Raw genomic sequence first — 23,796 nt, 5'->3', positions numbered from 1 at the left:
CAAATAACACAAATTTTATCTAGTTTTTGAATTATTTTTTCTATTTTTGGTTTATTTTTTCCTAAAATTTACTATTTATATATATGGATTTAAAATTTTAAAAAGAAAAACAGAGGAACAAAAATGGTTAAGGGGTTGCATTGAATTTGTGCAATTAATGACATAATAGATTAGAAGAGGTGGAAAAGTATCCCAAGCTCAATAATAGTATTGTATTAGCCAAAGACTCAAAAGTCTATTTATCAAAGTCAAGGCCATGGACCATGCATCATGTCTTTTATTAATTTATTACTACCTTTTGTTTATATAACATATATTTTTATTTTATTGAATTGCTTATATAAATATATTTTATTTTATTTTTATTGGTTCAGAAGAGAGAAAAGGCCCATATTTAACATATATTTGTGTAAAAAGTATATATTTTATTGGTATCATTATTTAACATATCAAGGACAAGATCTGATCTGTGTTTTAATAAATTTCATATGAACAGTAAGCAGTAATCATGTACTAGTTTTATCTTTGGTCAAAGTAAAGCATCAAGCATGTACCTTTTTCTTTTTGACTGATATAAGCTTGTAAATTTTCTATATTATGTAGTTTTTCTATATATTTTATATGCTATGAAGCTAATCAAATAGAAAAAACATATTAGGTTTTTTTTCAGGGAAAAATGTTTATTAGTTATATACTAGTTTATCTTTTTCCTTAAAATAGTGTTGTTTTTCTATATGTACAAAATGATCTTGTGAAAAATAATAATTGCATTTCTTTAGTGCAAATTATATTTATAATTGTATTTCCTTAAAGAAATTATTTTTTATAGAAAAAGAAGAACAAAAAAATTAATAAAAAATATTTTATAAAATACATAGCTAGAACATTTAATTTTTTCAATGCCTTAAATGCTACATTTTTAATGTATGTTTTTTCATGGCTAAAAACATTTGGTCTAAACCAAGAAGTTTTTTTTTTTTTTTTTTTAAGGATAAACCAAGAAGTATTTGTTACTGTGAAGTCCCCTTTGTCAATTGGGACAGTAATTTATTATTAACAGTTGATAATGAATAATTATCTCAAGATAAATGCTAATAAGTATCGTTAAACATCTCTAAAAAAAGTATCCTTAAACATTATCTCCAAAAAAATATTCGTAAGCATTACAATTAGGAATTAAAATTGTCTCTTCAAAAAAACTAAGGAATCAAAATTACTTCATTCAATAATGTTAGAACAACAATTAGTATCAAAGATTAACAAGAAACGAAAATAGAAGTCAATGAACACACAATCTTTGTTAATTTAGTTCGATCAATGATGCATACCTCTATGACTATAGAACAGCTATATTTTACTGTGACAATGTTAGAGTTTCAATGTTACAACAATATATATATATATATATATATATATATATATATATATATATTATTACAACAATTCAGTATACAAAATCACTCATGAATCATGAACCGTACCTAACTACAAATAACTGATAATAGTTTGACGTGGGAAGGAGCATTCCTTTAATTTGCAGGACAAGATATTTTTGCACAACACAAATGTTACTAGCAAGTAAAATGATTACCTCAAAAATAAAACTAGTAAAATGATTATGGCGGAAAAATGAAATGCAAGTAATAATTACATGAAATTCCAAGACCAACTGTTCTGAGCCAGGCTCAATTCAGATATAGGGGTCAATTCAAAAAAGTTGCTAGAGGATTTATTTTAGACCATCCCCAATGGTTCAACACATTCAACACCCATTTTTTCAATTCCCAACGCTCCACATCATTTTCTCTCTCTTATTCAACATTCATTCAACTTTTATCCTCTCCAATAGTTTTTCATTCAACACTCTACCCCACCACTTTTTATTTCTTATTCTTATTTAATTTTTGTTTTTATAATTACATAAAATTATCAATTATAATTAAATTAAAATAATATAATTAACTATTTATTTTTTAGTATTTTTGGAAGAAAAAAATTTGTAAAATAATTTATTTTTATTTTCTTAATTTAAAATGCAAGTACAACAAACTAAGCACGCGGCACACAAATAACTTAAAATGCAATACAACAAACTAAGCATACAACACACAAGTAATTTATTTAGTACGATACAAATCATCTTCAATCACGATACATTCCAAACTTTGTCCAAACTTTGGGTGTTGAAATGATTATTATTGGGATCCATTTCACTAAAAATAAGATTAAAACTTCACTTAGTTTGCTAATAGGAAGATAATAATAAGAAGAAGATAGTGAAAAACTTGGTTTTTTTTTCTGTGTCCAAATCAAATGAACCAAGTCTCTATTTATAGAGGAAAAAAAATCATGAATTTTGGTTTTTTTTTTTAAATTAATTTACAACGAAATAATTGAGGTCCAATTATTAAAATTATAAGAATCCGGACAACCAATTAAAACGCGCCATGTGTCCCTATCTATCCAAAAGTCGTTTCTCTCTCCGCGTCTCTGACCACTCACGCGCCCTGTCGGCGCATGTGCTGCACGCGCCATCTTTCAGCCAATTGTATCGTGCCGCGTGGCATTCCGGACTGCATTCAACACAATTGAATCCATTCATCCTCTCTCTCCTCTTTCTTCCAATTCAACACTCATTAAACATGTCATTGGAGAGAAAAATGTTGTTGAATGGCAGATTAAACACACCATTGGACATGGTCTTAGATTTAAAAAAAAATAATAAATCAATTTATTAAAGTGTGTTTGATTTAGCTTAGGATCCGAGCCGGTCTTTCTTACATTTGATTTGGCTTTGTAGTATTTGGGTCATTTGGAATGGAAAGAACCATAGACTCTTTGCTAATAAAGCCAACTCGACCGTGCAGCTCTTGGAAAATGTTAAGATTACGGCTCTTGGCTGATGTTTTTTATTTTTCGCTTATAACTGTATTCCTCAGAAATGTTTGATGTAACTTTGTTTTGCTTCTTTAGACACTCCTTGTGCTAGGGAGCAAAACTATTTTATTGTTAATATATATCTCATTTTAACTTGTTCAAAAAAAAATAAAAGTGTGTTCGATATTATTGTGGATTAGATAAAATCATTGTTGTACCGAAATTTGATTGAATCTACGTAATGCATGTTTGGTATAACAGAAGCTTTGCTAGAGGATCTATTTTAAATTTTTTTTTAAAAAAAACATTTCAATTAGTTAAAGTGTGTTTGATATTATGGTGGATTACATAAAATCATTGTTGTACCGTAATTTCATTGAATATACATAATACATGTTTGGTATTACAATGAATTTTCCAAATTCATTGTTAGCAGAAAGTTCATTGTTAGCCACCGTGGTACCAAACACATTAAACGTGTTCCTGTTATTTTTTCTTCAACTTCAATTTATTTTGGATCAATAAGGTAGCGATAACTGGGAAATGGAATAAAGATTGGAAGAAAAAAGTAGTTCCTGTTATTTAATTTTCCAATTACAAGAAATAAAGAAAATGTGTTTGAAGAAAACACATGAAGAGTAACAATGAAGAAACTAGAAAGTAAGAATTAGACCTTGCAACTAACTAGTACTAGTATATCTTATTTTAGGGTATAGTTAGGTTATAGATAATTCAACTAATTAAATATATTTGTTGGCATATGCTCCAATGTAAGAAAATGTTATTTGTGATTGTATTGTAGAGATCTACAAGATGTCTTCAAAACTGTTTTTGTGCATTGGTAGACTACAAGGGAGTGAATCACTCCACTACTCAATGCAATGTTAGTGAAACTTTCATTTCATAGAATGAATGCAACTACTCAAAAGTTTAAAAAGTGTCATTTTCAACTTAACTTTTCTTTTGTTTTACTTCTTTAACCAGTGTTCTGGCGGTATAGGCATTGGTTAGCACGACCTTTTCTATTATTATTATTGTTCCGGAGATAAGGGCATTGGTTAACACGACCCTTTCTGTTATTATTATCGAAACTGGTGATTATTATTGTGAAATTTCCTGGATAAGGTATATCAGAAGAAACAAACAGTGTTTAATTGATATTTCAGGATAAGGGACGGAATATATCAGAATTCAGAAGAAACCAAATTCCCTATCATAAGAAACAAGGCATGCCAACTCAATTATCACTCATAATTGTATCAACCCAAACCTCAATGCAAAGCAATGATAGCATGGATATCTTTGTTAACATCAAATTTCCAGCATGTTTTTTTCAAAACAATAATTATGCTGCTAAACAAACTATGCCAACTTGACAACACACTTATTTACCACTGATAAAAGACAAGACTGCTTAATTACCATCATTAGTTGTGATAATAAGGATTCCTTCCTCTAAAACAGAGACAAAACTGGCTTAAAGTCTTTCATAATAATAATTAGCAACAAAGCACATCATTCCTCATGCAACCAACCATCTCATTTCATTACACAAGTGTCCTAAGAATTATCTATCTAATCTCTATGACTGATAATAAGGACTCTGAGAGTGTCCTATTAGAGGGGAATCATCATTCACCCATATATGATTGATGAAACTAACTCATTGATTCATACATGATACAACAAACTAAATCAATGAAACAAATTAGAGAAAAATACATGACTAGGAAGTTAATCAAGCAAATTTCCATCTGCAATTCAGTTAGTACAAATATAAATATGCTCACTATGAATTTAATATCAGGTTGAAAAGCTCAAAACATCAACTATTAGCTTATAAAGTGATAGTCAAGAAGCAAAATAATTGAATCTTAACATGCTCACTACCACACACAAAACACATTGGATTGGCCTATTTTAGTTTCTCTCCTGACATAAGCACTTATGAGATTGTTAGGAAGAACTTAAAAAACAACTTACCATATGTCCATAAGTTATTTTTCAACTTATTTCTATAACTTATAGATTATGAAAACAGTTTATAGCTTATATAAATACATAAGCACTTACATTATAAGGACTTAGGCCATGTTTGGATAAACAGTTTATGTGCAGCTTATATAAATACATAAGCACTTACATTATAACGACCTAGGCCATGTTGGATAAACAGTTTATGTGCAGCTTATAACACAAGCGCTTATCATGAGAAGCACTTTTGTGTAAACTATTTCTATAGTAAAAGATAAAATAAACTTAAATTGTTTTTGTATAAGCTATAAACTGTTTTCATAAGCTATCTTGATTTCTTATGAGAAAAAGCTGAAAACAGCTTGTGAACAATGGCATAAACTGCTTCCGTATGTTCTTGCAAACAGTCTCACAAAACTTATGTCAGTAGATAAACTCAAATAAGTCAATCCAAACAGACTCTTACGCTACAAATGCTTAATAAGTTCCTAACAGTCCTTAGTCAACAAGTTACCCAAAATCATTTGGTTCCCACAAAAGCCTAATTGTGTGAATTTGATACCCAAAATCATTAACTCCCATACACCACAGATTCAATCAGATCAACCAAATATCCAAAATCCTAATATGATTCACTATGTATTTGATTTCGGTTTTAAAAGTTCAAAACATCAACCCTCAGCTAATAAAGTGATAATCAAAAAGGAAAGTAATTGAATCCTGAATTGCTCAGTTACACACAGAAAACACATCATCCACATTAGAGTTCACTATGTAGTCTACACGCTACTATCCCAAACTCACTTAGTGCATGTCTGGATTGACAGCGAATTTGATAGAATCAGGATCGTACAATGTGATTTTGACAAAAACTACACTTAATAACTCGAGAAAAACACAATTAGAGTTATAATCAAGAATGAAAAATATTCAGAATATGCTTAACTGAGTATTTGAAAAGCTCAAAACATCAACTCTTAGCTTATAAAGTCATAATCAAGAAGGAAAAAATAATTGAAAACCACACATAAAACACTTTGTATTGACTTATTATGAGTTTATCTACTTACATAAGCACATGTGAAAATGTTTTGAAGAGCTTAAACAGCTTATGAGATGTCAGTGAGTTTTTTTTTTCAGCTTCTTTCCGTAAACTCTACAAAATAGCTTATCAAAACAGTTTATATCTTATATAAATAAGGAGAAAACTTAGTACAATTCCTTAGGTGCTTTTCGTATGGTTCTTAACTAAATTCACCATGATTTCCTCAAATCCATAATTTTCTCAAAGTTTGTTATATCCAAAAAAATATGTATTTTTAGTTAAGAACCATACGAAAAGCACTAAGGAATTGTACTAAGTTTTCTCCTATAAATAAATACACATGTTATAATTGCTTAACTAAGTTGTTTAGCCAAACAGGCTTTAGTCTACAACCTACCCTAAAATCACTTAGTTCCCACAAAAGCTTATTAGTGTGAATTAAATAGGAGTAATTAATACTACTAGATCACTCACTCACTCCCACCACGGATTCAACCAGATCAACAAAATATCCAAAATCCTACATACCAATCAACTATATTGATAATTCCACTAATCAAAACACTATATTAATTTCAGTTTGATAAAGCACTTCCCCAAAATCACCTTTTTCCCACAAAATATTACTTTTATGAGAATTTTATACTACTAATCACGCACCATATATTCAATCAGATCAACCAAATTATATCCAAAATCCAACATAACCCAATTAACAAAAAGCAAAAAAGTAACAAAATTTATTGATAAAATGAAAATTAAAACAAATAGAAAAACTTTTACAACTGGGTTAATTATTCAAAACAAAGATAGAATCATATTATACAAAGAGGGTAAACCTCAAAAATTGATGATGATCATCAAGTAGCAGAAGATTGATTATTATAATCAATAACCTCAGAAGCAGCATGAGATCTAGACCCAAGAACAATAGCTCTCCCAATAGAATTAATCCAATCCTCCTTATCCTTATCATTATCAGCAATAAAAAACATCGTAGTCTGCGGCGTCGAAAGCTCGAAAGCGGAAGCTTTATGAAGAACATCCTCAGCACCTTTGACAGTTAAACAAGTGGAGACGGAGATGACGCCGCGGGGGACGGAGGAAGGAGAAGTGGCGGCGGATGGTTCCTTGAACCAGAAGAGTTTACCTTGTTTAAGAACGAACCAACGGCGACGCCAGGTTTTGATGTAGTCACCTTGTTTTGTTAACCAACCGGAACGTTCTGGGTTTGACCAGAATTGGATTCCGGTGTAGTCTGATGGGTTTGGTTCTTGGCCTGTTGCTGATCGCCATAGATTCTCCATCCTTCTCTCTCTCTAGAAACAAGTGTTTGTGTGAAGTGAGTTCTTAAATCTTAAGCAACTAATGATAGTATCTCCAACTTTTGACAATAAAAATTCTAATGTTTTTTTAAAGGCTTATTAATTTATTAAATGTGTCAAATAAATTGTTAGAAAAAGGAAATGATTAATTTTGATTAAATTGATTTTGTAAAATTAATTTTGGTAAATATGAGTTTAATCCACTTATTAGGAGTCGGCTTCAAAAATTAAGCATTCGACTGATTATTTTTCATAAGAACTCTTATTTATAGAGAAAGAAAACTTAGTAATTTCGTCTTTGGTGACAGGACACGATCGTGGAAATTACTCCCTTGAGCTGGTCTCAAGAAATCGTGTGTTATGGATCAACACATTCTTAACATTTCGTTCTTCATTTGTTAGTACTCCGCCAAATTAATGTCTATGTATATATAACATGTGCTTGAAAGATCCTCTTCCCAACTAACCGCATAACTAGGAATAACGTTGAAGTCTGATGTGTTATACCTATATCGCTTGCAAGTTATCTCTTCTGTTGATTTCTCTATTCTTGTCATGTTTTCACGTACTTCTCTTGAAATTTTGACTTTTGTTGATTTACTAGCCGCTTTAACAAGTTGAAATTTCGTTAGTAACAAATGCCCCCAAGAATTAGTTGTTGGCAAATGACCAAAAGTTGCATTTTTTGACAACTTGGACCGTCCAAAGGTTATATCTCTTATACGAGCTAAAGTTTTCCTCCTTGTGTGTCTCACACGTCACGAGTCTAATTAAGAGTTGCATTTTTTGAATTTTATGCCAAAGTACGCCAATTAGTATGTGTACCCCTTTAGAAATCTCAAGACTAGTCGTTTCATTATTACACACTTTCAAGTGCTTCACTATAAAAGTTCAGTTCTCAAAACCCTAAGCTCTTTTATGCCTTTATCTATGAAATTTCTTGGTCCAAATTTTTTTCAAGTCACCCATGCAACACTCCATTCATGTCTGCTCATAAAACCTCAAAATATCTTCATCAACCATGCTTTCATACAATGATGTAATTCCCTTAGGCACCGATTTATGGACCCATGTATTAACTCATATCACTTATGATCATAGAGACTCTAATACTGCCTCCTTGGAACCCCACCTTAGTACCGATGGTATTTCTAAAATTCGTAGGCCTTGGTTTCCATGTTTAATAATGGTTTATAACCTCATTTAAATTATATATATATATATATATGTGTGTGTGCGCGCGCGCGCACGCTCATCTTCTTCGACATATATGTTTCTCGTCTTTTTCAATTCTTCAACTCAAATATATGTTCTTCTTTGTCGCAATTTGGGAACACGCCCATGATTAGCGTTCATCTTATTGAAGTAGCTTGTTGTCTTTGGAGCACCCCAGAGATGTCACAACCTATTATTTGTTTGTCAATATTTTATCAAGGTTGATGATGAAACATGTAGACAACAATTTGAAAACTTTAAGGAAAGTAGTTGATGACATGCTGTCATTACGTAATTTTTAGGATTTATTTTGACAATTTTGTTAGAGTTCTGTACAATATGGAGTATTCAGGGGTGTTAAAAGCAAAGATTTTAGAAGAACTGAAAGCAACAAATCGTGTCACGATTTTCACTACCGTGACGCGATTTTTGACCAGAGAGGCTTGTTTTTGAGCTGCTGAAATCGTGGTACGATTTTTAGCAGCGCGCTACGATTTTAAGGAAGGATCTGGAAGGAATTTAGGGTTTTAAAGAAATCGTGGTGCGATTTTACCAACCGTGGCGCGATTTTGCGCGCATCCAGATTTGCCTATTTAAGTTGAAGTCAGTTCCAAACACAAGGGTTACGATTTGGAGAGAGCAAAGTGCAATTTTGAGACTACAAGACGGCTAGAAGGGCGATTTCTTCACTCTTTTACCAATTCATGTATGTATTGATTCCTCTAATGATTATGTTATTTGTAAACACCATTATGAGTAGCTAAATCCATTAGAGGTTAGGTCTGAGATGATTCTTTGTAACCCTAATTGATTCATGTTTCTGTGAAACTCTATTATTTGTGAATGACAATCTAGTTTTTATTCAATTCAATTGTTCTTAATGCTTTTTATATCCTGATCAAATATAAACATGATTTAGTGAGAACGAATGACTACTGACCATAGCTTTCGACTTAGACCTAATTGAATTGTTCTAATAAACATGGTTAGTCTAGGAATGGATAATCCTTTATTAGTGATATTAGCTTAACGTGCTTAAACATTCGACGGTTATTTAGACCACCTAAGGAATTAGGGGCTGTAACCCTAGAAGAGGGTCCTAACTCAAGGGATTGATTAGGACTATTTTGTTAACTATCGTAAAACTAGGGACTCATTCACAAGAATAGGTGCAATATACCAATTAGGGGAACATAAATGATTCGAAAGACCTAAACTCATCTCTCTCTTATTCTTAAACCAATCTTTATTTTCTGTTATTGCTTATGCAAACAAACCAATCAACTGCCTAGCGGCAAATTAAAAGAACCTTTATACATCCTAATTTACAACGTAATTGAATTATTGAGATTAAAATCAATCCTTGTGGAACGATATTTTTACTACTTCGATAGTATTTGGTACACTTGCCAAAAATCTATCAGTAGTGATGTGCACAGTAACAAAGTTTTTTTTCTGGATTATTTTTTCTTGGTTTTTTTTTTAACTCTTATATAGAGAGTTAAATTGCAATAAAAAAACATGTTTCTAAATGATATCATTAAATAAATAACAAATCCTAAAAATATTCTAAACAAAAATATAAATTATAAATCATAATAACTTATTCTTCTTCTTCTTTTACAAAAATAACATCTTATTTTAAATCTAAAATATATTTATATCTAAATTTAAAATCTTCAAAAGATATTAGGCATATTATTCTCCACACTTCTCCTTGATTGAGTATCTTTTGTGCATAGCATGAGTTTCGAGTTCAAAGTTTATCTTTTTTTTGTTTCTTGTTCGTTCTTTGTACCCTTCATGTAAATCATGTAGGTTGCAAGTCATTAGATATTGGTGATTGTTCATCTATATTTTTATGTAATACATGAGCATATATCATGTTATACGTGAATATGCAATCATTAATTGTTGCTATCTACATCTTTATATAACACATGAACATGTTAACACATAAAGATGTGGTTATTGGATGTTGTTGTTTATATCCTCATATAATACATGAGTATGTTTCATGTAGCACATAAATTTGAAGTATTGGTGGTTTGTTGTTGGTTATCAACATGGTAAGTCTCCTAAGCACATTTTTTGAGGCAAAACAACTATTAAAAATGTCTTTCTTTAAAAAAAATTAACTTATATATATCTATACTATATGTAAATAAAATACAAGAGTTTGGGATGACTTTTTCATTATCTATTTTACTCTTCATTTAAACTATTTTATTTACTATTTTATCCTTTGATAATATTATTTTAAATTCCATTAAAATAGGAAATATCCCACTACAAATATGAACAATATTATTTATACTATAAATGAAAGGGAGAGAGATTTTGGTCTGAATTTTTTATATTTCAATTATACCTTTAAATAAATTTTCCATTAATGCTATATTGTTGGTGATATTAAAAAAGATAATAATTTATATTATATTTGTTAAATTACTATTGTCATTGTCCTTGTCTTTGTGAACTTAGCTCAGTTGGTATGGACAATGCATAATATATGCAAGGTCTGGGGTTCAAACCCCGGCCACCACAAAAAAAAAATAAAAAATTAATGTTGTCATTGAAAAATATAAACATCTTTTTTTGGTTTTATTACAATTTGAAAATCACAAATATTTTTCCTTATAATTTTAATCAAAATCAAAATTTCATATAAAATACCGATCATAATTAACACGTATTTAGTTATATTAATAAAATAACAAAATTTAATAGTTAAAAAATGGAAGAACTTAGCTATAAAATAAAAACAATTGAGACATTTTGATCCCTTAACTCAATTAGTAGTCCTCTTAGAGTCCACTTCTTCCACATACTACAAGGGAAAGCGAAAATGTAAAAACTACCATTAAACCATCCCAAGCAAGACTTACTATGTAAATTTTGTCTCCTATCTCTATCAATATGAATAAAAAAAATTATTATTGTTTACTAATTTTTTTATTACTTACTATATCCATGTAAATTTTGTCTCCTATCTCCTATCTCTAATTTTTTTTATAATATCTTATTAGTGTAATAAAAAAAGCGGATAAACGGAAGCGAGAGTGTCGATCTTTTCGCTAATCATCATATATAAATCATTGAAAAATATAAACATCTTTTTTTGGGTTTATTACAATTTGAAAATCACAAATATTTTTCCTTATAATTTTAATCAAAATTAAAATTTCATATAAAATACCGGTCATAATTAACACGTATTAGTGTAATAAAAAAAGCGGATAAACGGAAGCGTGAGTGTCGATCTTTTCGCTAGTCATCATATATAAAAGTTGTTAAGTCTCATAATCAAAATTTTGGAGCCAAAAGTATTGTTATAAATTTCATAATATTTTCCTTTTTTTCTTTTTGAAAAAAAATATCTTATTTTTCTTTTTGAAAAAAATGATCTTATATATCAAAATTGTTAAGTGCCTAAGCAACTTTTTTAAGCAAAAAAAGTTGTTACAAATTGTTATCATGGTTTTTGGGTGCCAAGCCATTAATTGGACTTGAACCTTTTGACCGTTGATATCTCTCTTTTTTCTTGGGAAGGGTAAAAGGAGAAAAACCCTTAAAAAGTTCTAGATTCGGGGGTCGTTTTCGCTGAGGGAAGGTGTTAGGCACCCGGAGCGATTATGGTACTCCATAAGAACCGTTCTCCTAAGTTTATTTCTACGCTTTATTTTTATTGCCTACTTGTAAAAAAAATGAAGGTGTGATTAGTGAAGAATGGGGGTGAGGAGAAGTAGAATTTGATTTTATTTCGGCTTGGAGGGGTTAAAGTCCCTTGCCTACGTACCGTTTTACGGGATCAAAACCGGCGTAGTTCTTGCTAAAAAGACTTGTTGTTTTTTGTTTTAATTGCTTGATTTTAAATTTTGAAAATGATTTTGAAGAAAGGGATTGAGAGGCTTCATGAGCATTAGAGTATGAAAAAAGTGGGGGTTTGTTTAGTGATTTTGCAAAAAAAAGTCTAAATGAATAGATTTATTTGAGAATTTTATTAAGAAAATAAAAGATGAAAAATTGTTGGAGTTTTGACTCCATTTTTATGAAAAATATTTGAAGCGAATTTGTTTGCACATTTTTGGAAAAAAAATGGATTTTCTCTAAGTGTTTAAACCTAAGCATTCATCTAACCATGCAATCCTAGCCATACATCTACACATGCAATCCTAGGCATACATCTAGGGTGAGTGTGTGCGTGCCGGTGCGCCGTAGTGTCCATAGTCCATATTACAAGAATTGCCTAAATACATTCTATGGCCTCTTTGCCAAGCTACAAACCAATGATAACAAATTACATCACCGAATGAATTAGAATTTGCAAAAATAAATGCTAAGCTAAAGAAAGTGGAGGAGATAGTGAAATGCTATGAGTGAAGTCACATGAGGAACAAAATGTTAGTGAAACAAGGAAAAATATAATGGGAATGATGAAAGATGCACCAAATGAATATGCAATAAAAAGGGGTAAAAACATGAGAATTTGTCAAGCACAATGTGTAACAAATGGCCTATAATGCAAGAACAAGTATAAATCAAATGAAAACAGTGACACAATCATTGGATTATCATCACGTCTATCATGAAAATGCATTCTAATTAGCCATGCTATGCACCAAAATTCTTAGGACAAGAATCAACCTAAAAATCATGAAAAAAGCTAACTAGAGAAGTAAATTGAACAAGAGACCTATGCACATATTTTTACCAGTTGTTTGCAAGCAAAATATCATTAAAAATCATCAAGAAAATGGTAAAAACATGTAGTAATTTTTGGAATTTTTTTGTAAAAAAAAGTGAGCAAGAAACAGGTTCAGATAGCAAAAAGAATGGTGCAGATAGCAAGAAAAACAAAGAAACGCAACAAGAACTAAGCCCAAACCTAAAGCCCAACACACAAAACTCAGATTGCACAGGAGACGTTGGATTGATCCAGGGGCTGAGAAAGAAAAGGAAGAACCGAAAATAAACCGGACCGGTTCAATGTTCTATATATATGCTTCAAATTCGGTTTTTTTTTCATTTTTTCTTTTCCTTCTCTCTCTTCTCCCCTCTAGTGAGAGAAGCTCTCACTTCTCTCTAGGATTCCGGTTGCCTTCTCCGGCTCACATGGCTTTTCCGGCGCGGCGGACGGCGGTGGCGCCTCCGCGCCGGAGTTCGAAACTTCTCCGATTCAAAAACTTTTTACGTTTTTGAACATCCTTTTTTGTATACTACTCGAATCCGAGCTTAGATTTTTCAAAAGAGTTTTGAATCGGAGTAGATCTAAACTTGAACCTTGATGAAAAAACTTAAGAAAACGGAAAGGAAAAGAGGGAGAACGACGGCGGTTACCTCTTTGGCACTTCGAACTCACGATTGCGGTGACTCTTGGCTTGGCGTTGTTGCTTCGTGTTCTTCGCGTGCTTGCGTTTCTGTTGCTTCTGCTTCGATCGCTGTTGCTTCAGCTTCGCGTGCTTGGGTTTCTGTTGCTCCGCGTTTCTGTTGCTTCGCGTTCTTCGCGTGCTTGCGTTTCTGTTGTTTCTCGTTCCTCTGTACAGATTCGATTTTCCCTTCTTCTTCTCCCACCGTGATCGGTGCTTGAGTTCTTCACTTCCGGTGAGGAATTCGCACCTTGTATTGCGGTGGAATCGATTCAATGATGAAGATTCGTACACGAATCTCTGAGAATTGATGATGAATTTCGGTTAGGGTTCTTTGTGTTCTTGAGAAATTTTTGTTTTGATCTAACAGAAAAGAGAGAGAAAGTGGGAATCTGTTTTTGGTGATGTGCATTGCAATGAATGGATCTGGATTATGTGGCACTGTGAACAGTATTTATAGCTGATGTGTGAGTGATTGGACCATTAGAAAGCTGACATGTGGCATTGGACTGAAAAAGGGGCGCTGCCCTGTAATTTGCCTTGAAGGACCTGTTTGCAAATTTGAAAAATATATGGACTGGACTGAAAAATGAAAGTAAAGACTGAAATGGAATTAAAAACTGTTTGGACAAAAAATGCAATTTTGGGACCTCAATTGTGGGACCAAAATGCAATTAAAAATAAAATTGAATAAAAACGTAATTTGACCAAACGTAAAGCGAAACAAAAAATAAAATTGACAAAACGGACTAAAACGAACCAATGGCTTAAATGAGGTACTTCAAAGTAACCTCTCTATGCCGAAATTTTGTGTGAAATGACCAAAATGCCCCTAGGGCTAAAAATGACCTAAACAGATTCAAATTGACTTGACACTGACTCAGATGCAAGTTTGAAATGAATTTAACAAGGTTTACTGATGAAATGTTAAAAATCAATCTGAAAAGACTCAGAGACCGTCACAAGGATGAAAATGGGTCCCACTGCAGGAAATGACCAAAATACCCTTCTGTACGACTTTTTGCAAATTTTGAAATAAACTGTAGAAAAAGCAATGTAATGATTCAGAGACACTTTTGAATGACTTACAAGACAAGTAAAGACATTTCGAAAGGTTTTATGCAAGAAAAACATAGGTAAAATTGTGATTGAAAATACTGCGAGGCAGAGACAATTTGAACTGGGCAGTTGAAATTTGATAATTGACAAAGTTTGAAATGAAATTGGGCCCAGTATTTTTAGGTCCAAAAACAGGGTATAACACAAATTTTCTAATTTATGCTTTTTTTCTTGTGATTTTATCATGCATAATTTTACAAATTGTTCTTTAAAATTGGATAGTATTGGTAGTTGTATTTGATTTTTTAAGGGTGTTCGTTGTTTTTATTAATACTAGACCTTGCACCCGTGCTGCCGCACGGGTCATATTGACGGCAAATACACCATTCAAATAAATAAATAAAAAAGGTGCTTTAGTACCAATACAATGTGACTAATAAAATACAATTAAAATTGAGTTTATGTTGGTACATTGTGGAAAATCTTTTGTAAACAACATTTGAAGTGTACTGCACCACAAATAACGCATTTTAGACAAAACAATCAACATACATTTATATAATAATAAATTACCAAGAATCGACAAAATGCTTCCAACCATACCTGAAACTGGTTCATGAACATAAGGTTCCTTCATTTCATCGTTGCACATACGTCTATTCGGATTCTCGTTAGCATATGGGGTTGCATACTCGTCCAAATAGGATGGCTTATACGACTTGTTATAACAAATTTTCCAGGAGCAACCGGGGAAATCCTAGTTAGATGAGATTTTGGAGCAACGTTCTTGCGATGAATTGAGTTATCAACTGCATATTCATGCACATACTTTAAGTTACAAACAGCCTAACATTATGATCGGTTAAAAAATATAAACAGATTAGAATTTGCTCACCGTTGCTAATATCAGACAATGGACGACCACCTCCATTAGTCTTACGTTTCTTGTTAGGCAACATCACCTCTCTTGTACTGATAAAACCACCTCAAGCCTTGTAACAACTGAAACTCGTGAGTATATCTTAGCATATCAGAACTATATAGAAAAGTAAGTTGCATGCTATTAGGACAATCATATTTTTCTCTTTAAGTACATCCAACTTCCCAACGATTGTGTCACATTAAATTTCCTTGAGCACCAAGTTGAAGAAAACACCATTGTTCTTTACCTTTATGAAAAGGCAAATGTTTTTTGAAAATATTCTGAGCACAATAACTGCAATGGTTTTAGAGTCGCCACTTTTTAAGATAATAGTTGCACTTTACGCATAGCTAACCTGGTTTCACAAATGTTTTTTTTTTATACAATGACATGAATTATAAGGTAGACGAAAATGAAAAATCTAATGCTTTCTGAATTTATCTTGCACAAAAATCCGCATCAGTTGTTAAATCGCCGCTATTTAGGATATTAGCTGCACTTTACGCATAGTTGCAGCCATGATATTAGTCATGATTTTATATACAATGACATGGTAACATTCTTGAGATAATGGATGTATTGGAAATTACGATAATCAATGTTTGTACGTATAACGCTTGTTTCGCAGAGTTCTGCTATGGTTTAGTCATATGACTCATAATGTAAAATGCTTGTTTAAGAGTTTAGGTATATTATTTGAACTATACGGTAACACAGTTAAAATATGTTCTTAAATATCGGTGATTTTACATTGAAGAATAACAAAGTAAAACTCTTATCCTAAACAACGGTGATTTTACATTGAAGAATAAGACATATAACACAGTTAAAATATGTTCCTAAATAGCGGTGATTTTATATTGAAGAATGACACAGTAAAAATCTTATCCTAAATAGAAATGATTTTACATTGAAGAGAGTAAAAATTTTAGCCTAAATAGCGGTGATTTTACATTAAAGAATAACAGTTAAAATATATGTTCCTGAATAGCGGTGATTTTACACTGAAGAATAACAAAGTAAAATTCTCGTCCTAAATATCGGTGATTTTGCATTGAAGAATAACACAATAAAAATTTGTTCCGAAATAGCGGTGATCGCCACTCTTTAGGTTATGAAGATTATATGGTTATATGATAAATATGGTAACTGTGAAAGAGACGTTCTGTTGACATTGCATTTTATATCTCTATTTGCTGGCTTAGTCCACCATGGAACTCCAATAGTGCTGCTAAAATTGTCAGTGCTACTGTTTGCAGCTGATGCTGTGTGCTTAGCGTGCAACTGCTGTCAATCAGATTGCACTTCATGCGTGTCCTGAACTGAAATTGTTGCTTCTTTGTTTGATTGTGCCAGACTTTTTCATTTCAACGACGCCATGTGCACTAAAACATCAGTGCAAAGGTTTTCTGATCCTGCACATACAGTCCCTGCATAATAGGAAAGAAAACTTAAAATAAAATAAAAAAACAGCACCTCATGATGAAATTCTGCTTCTTTTGCCAAAGACCAGCCACTCATCATACTTCATCGGCATATTGGCAGCCAAAGAACACATGACATTCATCCCCAGTTAAGAGAAATATAAATAACATTTTGAGAGCCATGAGTACTAAATGAGACAAATGGCACATTAACTGCTCTCCTCATCTCAAACATGATATTTTTTCGCTATAAAAAGTTAAGAAAACATCATTTATCAATTTAACAACTATAGGGGACTAACAAACTATTGAGCTCATACACCTTTGATTAAGATACTGATGCAGGTCCTATGACGTATTCTTTACCTTTATGAAGAAAACACCATTGTTCAGTACAATTGGATACATAAAAACTCAATTTCATATGGACAAAATAATGTTGCAGAGCTTGTGTCATGGTGAGTTGTTGTTCAATACAATTGGATATATATGAGTAAAAGTTCTTTCTGGTCCTAGACAGTAGCAGCAGAAAGAAATCATTGAGCATTGTTAGGAAACTCAAGTATTACAATCGTCACATGAAAACCAAAACTATCATTGCATTGCGGTTTATTTTGCATTTTCGACAAACTCATTTTCCTTCAACAACCATAACAGTAGAGGCACATTTAGTATCATATTCAACTCAGACTTTTTTAGGTGATAAACCACAAATTACCCCTCCGAATATTTATTTGTTTATTGTTGTTACAACATAATTCTGTCAAGAAAATGCACATATTCAGCAGACTAAAAAACAAATGAAGAGGCATTAGATTTTTCATCAAAACTTAACTAAAACGGTTTGTAGGTTTCATCAAAACTTAACTACTGTTATGGTTTTTGAAGAAGAGATGACTTCTTCTTCAAAATCATCTCTGGTTGTCATCTTTGCATTTTCTTCTTCAGAGGAATTTTACTGTTGAAGTATCTCACATTGTTGCATATGTGACGTGCACTTTGGTTTGCAGGTTTTGACATTACTTCTTTCTGGATCTTTTCCTCATACACTGTTAAGTGCTCAACCCATAGAGGCAGGCTCTGATGCCAATTGAAGTAGATAAAATGGTCACAGGGAAGGGGGGTTTGAATTGTGACCCTTTAAAAATTATCCTGAAACTCAAAGTGATTCTCAAGTTGTTTACTTGGAATAGTTAAGTTAACTTTCTGTCTTCAGAACATTCTGAAGTTCATAAACAAAAACTGTTTAATAAGGTAAATGTGCAAGTGTGTGTTGTGTATACTGTAGTTAAAGAGTATAGAGAAGAAGGAAAGAGCACACAGAGAATTACAGTGGTTCACCCAATGTGGGCTAGTCCACTCCTCACAATCTTGTGAGAGTTTCCACTATGATGCTTGAGATAACCTCTCAAATCCTGCACCTTACAATCCTTGTTCACCTGAACAATTACAACAATTGTATTCTCTAAGCCTCAGCAGGCTTGCACCCTGTTGCTAAGTTAACCACTTAGACTTTTACAAACTCAGCTCAAACTAACACTTTAGTACCCCTAAAGCTAGATGAGATTTGTTTTTCTTCTTGCTAAGTTACCCACTTAAACTTTTGCTCCTTCTGCTCAAACTAACACTTTAGTACCCCTAAAGCTAGATGAGACTTTCTTTTCTTCTTGCTAAGTTACCCACTTAGAGTTTTGCACCTTTACCTCAAACTAACACTTTAGTACCCCTAAAGCTAGATGAGACTTTACAAGATGTTTGAAGCTTGAATGATTGAAATCAGACAAGAGAAGAAAGGAAGGAAGTGTTATCTTTAAAGAGATAATAGAAAGAATTGATTTACACTACAAGAAGATATTAAAGAATCTTCAGTGATGATCAATTCAGATGCTAAAGCTTCAAAACAACCTCAGGTTGTTTTTCTTGTATGCTTTGCAATTTGTGTGGAGTTTGAATGTTTGAGAATCGAACAGAGGAGGAGGAAGAAGAAACTTATCTTTGCACGAGATAACAAAGAGTATTGATGTGCACTAAGGAGACAAGAGCCTTAGAGATTGATCAATTTCAATTGCAAGAGCTTCAAACAAAATCAAGTTATTTTCTTGTATGCTTTGCAATGGTGCAAGTTTTGCTAAGGCCTTGATCTCTATTTATAGAGTCTTTGGGCTCATATAGGCGTTGTAGGGTGTCCAATGGTGTTATGCCATGTGTCCTGGGTCCCACAAGCTTTAACTTGAAATTCTGGGCAAACATTCTGATCTCTGATGAACATCAGAATGTTGTTGTGTTCATGATGATCTTCATCTGGGTTCATCATGTATGAATGAACACATGAAGTTATGGGCGTTACATATGCTTTTCATATGAATTTCTGGACAATGACTAATGTATGAGCTTTTCACATACATCAGAATGTTCCTTTCCCAGATTTGCCTTGGGACTGGTGCAGGAAGATATAGTGGAATTCTGCCTCTTCATGCCCATGCTTTGAGGGATTGTGTGGTCCTTGTACTATACCAACTCCCATATGTGTCTATCTCTTGTTGAAGAGTACAGATTTGCTTTGCTTTTGCTTTTTGCTTTTCACCTACTGTACTGTTCATAAAGTAAGCATGTGCTGAGCTGAACATTCTGATCATCAGAATGTTCCATCTGTTTCACTTAGGATGATTTGTAAGACTACCTTTGATGTAATCAAATCCTATTAGTGAAACAATAATGAAGAGCAGTGATATTAACATCTAGGATGATATTCCCTTGTGGAATATTCCTAGTACATCAATGTTCATAGTCTTAAATGAACATTGGATATCATTTTTGACATAATCCTTGTATATGCCTTTATTGCTTGATTAATCCATGCAAATGTACTTTCCTGGACATATATCCATGTCACATGTGCCTTGCATGACCTTGATCAAAGTTCTTGAGATTCTTGGCTTGTATAAGAACAACCTTCTGATCTCTGCTTGAACATTCTGATCTTCGAGCAACATTCTGATCTAACTTTCTGACCTCAGTGTTAGATCATGAATTCAAATGTCCTTTGATTTCTTGATTCTTGGTATGATTTAAACCTTGTTCCTGTCTTAGTAAAACACTCAAGAGCACAAGTTAAATACCAAGGAATTAATCAAAGTCCATTAATTCTATAATCATATTTGTTTATTATCTTTAAAATTAATTTGGGATTTTGCCTCAACAACATTTTGATGAGTTGACTTGCTTCACCAATCAGCCATTTCCACAGCTTCTTGCAAATGATTTATAACGGGTGCCCACCGTCGATATGAAAGTCTATCATATTACCATCCTATTTCTAAACTGTTAATCATTGTTGTCAGTTTCTTCAATTCCCATATCATTGTTACCAGTTAGCATAAGACCATCTACATATACGCATATGATCAGTAAACATGTTTCGTCTCCTCCTTTTCACATAAACACCACGCCCATCAAGATATTTGATTGAATTCTTATTCCATAAATACTCTTTCCTTTCTTTTTTTCATGCCCTAGGTGCTTGCTTCAAGCCATATAAAGCCTTTGTTTAGCTTGTAGACTTTATCCTTTTTACATCTGATACTAAATACAAGCGGTTGTTTGATAAACACAATTTCTTCAAGAAGACCGTTTAGAAAAGTTGATTTCACATCTAAATGATACAAAGGCTAGGATTTGCTAGTTGCTACTACAATGACTAGCCTGATAGTTTCATGACTTGCAACTACCCATAATACTTCATTATTCATAGCCTTCACTTTGTAAGAATCCTTTGGTCACGAGTCTAGGTTCGTGCTTCTCAATCTTCTCATAAAGGTTCAGTTTTAGCTTGAAAATCCATTTAACATCAATAGATTTATTACCGCTCGGTAACTTGATTAGTTCACATGTTTGATTATTCTCAATTGACTTTGGTTATTTTATCATGGCTTCCTTCTGGGCTTTGTCTTGCATTGCTATTATGTAATAAATTGGTTCTACATCTGCTAGCATTGCAAAATTCATTAGTTCACCATCACTACCTATCTCATCATCAGAAATAAGTTGTCAATCTACTAGTCTTATAGGAATCAGTTTGTTTCTGTGTGACCTTACATTGATGTTTTGACCTTCATCTGAGTTCACTTCTTCATTCACTACTTTTAGTGATAGTGAGCTCCTTATTTGTGTGGCTTTCTTCAATTACAATGTTCTTAGTAGAGACATTGTATTCATTTTTTTTCCAGTCCCAGTGTTCATTGTTAACGGGTTGAGTAGTCTGTATGCTCCAAGTTTTGTGATAACCTACAATGATTATAGGCTCGCTGTTGTCTTCTAATTTTTTTTTATAGCATAAGGGATACACTTACATTATAAAGAACCAACTACTCTGTGATGAGCAACCGATGACTTTCTTCTTGACCAAACTTGTTCAGGAACTTGAGTTTTTATCTTCTTAGTGGGACATCTATTCAATATGTAAGCTACAGTATCCAATGCTTAACTCCAAAACTCATGTGGTAACTTCTTTTCTTTCATCATAAACCTAGCCATATCAAGCATACTTATATTTGTTCTCTCAACGAGTGCATTGTGCTGAGGAGTATATCAAGTTGCGACTTCATGTATTATTCCCCTGGCTCGTGCAATAAGCTGCAAATTCTTTTAAAGTGTATTCTTCACCTCAATTTGTCATGAAAATCTGAAGTTGCTTACCATATTGTGTTCTCAACTAATGCTTTAAATTCTTTGTAAATTTCTAAAGCATTACTCTTTGATTCTATCAGACATAGCCACAACATCTTGGAATATTCATCAACAAAAGTGATAAAGTGCATGTTACCACTATACGTAGGTACCTCTATAGATTTGGATTGAAAGCTAATCTGGGTTGCTTGCCTAGCAAGCAGATGCTAATCGAGTCTTCAAGAACTTTCATAGTAAGTGCACCAACCACCATATTTTTTTTATCTTAGTTGACACAAACTTTTGTTGTTCAAACAACCACATATTTTATGCCATGGATAAACTACCTGGTCTATCATTGTTGCTTGAAAGCACTTTGTTTCTTTTGTTACTATGCTGGTCTTTCCATTATTGGTCATGTTTTATTTCATAATAAGCTTATTCTCAGGATTGAACAATTTCAAGGTGTCATTCCCCACAATATCTGAATAACCTTTCTTTATCAGTTATTCAACACTCATCAAATTGCATTTCATGTCTGGATATAGAACACCTTTTCTATCCGTGCTCTCTTTCCATCATTGCCTTGTATGGTTACATTCCCCATACCTTGTGCATTCGTCGTCTTGTTATATGCCAGTCTTACACTGGTTTCCTTGATACCATCAAATTTAGTTAACCATTCGTTCTTTCTAGTCATATGGTTTGAACAACTAGTCTCAAACTACCAAGTATCCGAACTTGGTTATGATTCCTCATCACTGAGCGTGGCCATCAACATGACTGTGTCAAAATTTGAATTAAAATATTTTTGAGCCACATTTGCTTCCTGTTATTTGATTTGCTATGCTTGATAAACCAACATTCAGAAGCAATGTGACCATACTTATCACAATTAAAGCAGTGTGACCAAATTTTATATCCTTGTTAAACCAGCATTGCCTTGGAAGAATCTCCATAATTGTTGGAAGTCTCATATTGCTTCTGCTTATCTTTTGTTGACTTTTTCCCTTTTTTTCTTCCGTAATTCTTTACTGGATTCTTCCTTTTTTGAATATTGCAAGCAGTGCCTGCTCTTCTTATTTTTCATCTTTTCTTTCAGTAACTTTCATCTCATGAGCTTGAAGTGTTCCTTGAAGATCTTCAATCTTCATACCATTCAAATCATCTGTTTAGTGATCAAAGTGAGATAGCAATGTTCTAAGGATCTTTTCTATGATTACATTAAAAAAAATATTATTAAGAGAAGAGGGTCATAATCCTTAAAAAAAAAAAGAGAGAAGAGGGTCATAATAATATATGAATTTCGGTTAAAGGGTAAGAAAAATATGGACAACAACTATTTCATATGAAAATCAAATTTAAGTTCTTTTAAATAATCTGTCATTTTGTATAACACGACAACTATTTCATATGAAAATCAAATTTAAGTTCTTTTAAATAATTTGTCATTTTGTATAACACATTAACGATTTAAGTCGAATTACTTCTTAAAATTATTCATGACTAAATGCATGCATTCTTTAAACCCTGGTCCATACATAATATTGTTCTAGCAGCTACTAATTGAGTCATGCTCACATGACTGATATATTAATACAGTAGTAATGTATTTTTATAGCATGCTGAGTAATTATTCATTTTCGATCATCTAAATAATAATAATTTATTCATTCATTTTTGACACCATTTATTCATTTTCATTTATTTGTCTTTTGACCGAATGCATATATATATTCTTTAAACAACATCCAAAAAATATCAAAATTAAAGAAATAACTCAAAGCCATTTCCAAAACAAAAAAATTAGGGCTTTGTTTGGGAGTTTGGAGGGGAGTGTTTTGGGGGTTGAAAATATATAGAAAAAAGGATAAAAAATTCACATTTTTTGAAAGAACAGTTTTTTAGAGAATGATAAAAT

The 23,796-nt window shown here is 32.4% G+C and overlaps 1 protein-coding gene across 1 annotated transcript; it reads right to left on the bottom strand.

The window, feature by feature from the left end:
• Positions 1–6,581: 6,581 nt before the first annotated feature.
• Positions 6,582–7,268, bottom strand: LOC25490849 (pleckstrin homology domain-containing protein 1). Its single transcript, XM_013604752.3, has one exon. The coding sequence runs from the start codon at positions 7,201–7,203 to the stop codon at positions 6,757–6,759; it is 447 nt and encodes a 148-aa protein (XP_013460206.1). The 5' UTR covers positions 7,204–7,268; the 3' UTR covers positions 6,582–6,756.
• Positions 7,269–23,796: the final 16,528 nt, after the last annotated feature.

The sequence above is a fragment of the Medicago truncatula genome, chromosome 3 (genome assembly GCF_003473485.1).
Source record: "Medicago truncatula cultivar Jemalong A17 chromosome 3, MtrunA17r5.0-ANR, whole genome shotgun sequence".
Taxonomy (NCBI): domain Eukaryota; kingdom Viridiplantae; phylum Streptophyta; class Magnoliopsida; order Fabales; family Fabaceae; genus Medicago; species Medicago truncatula.
Note: the sequence above shows the minus strand (reverse complement) of the source record. Positions and strands in the feature narration are given on the sequence as shown.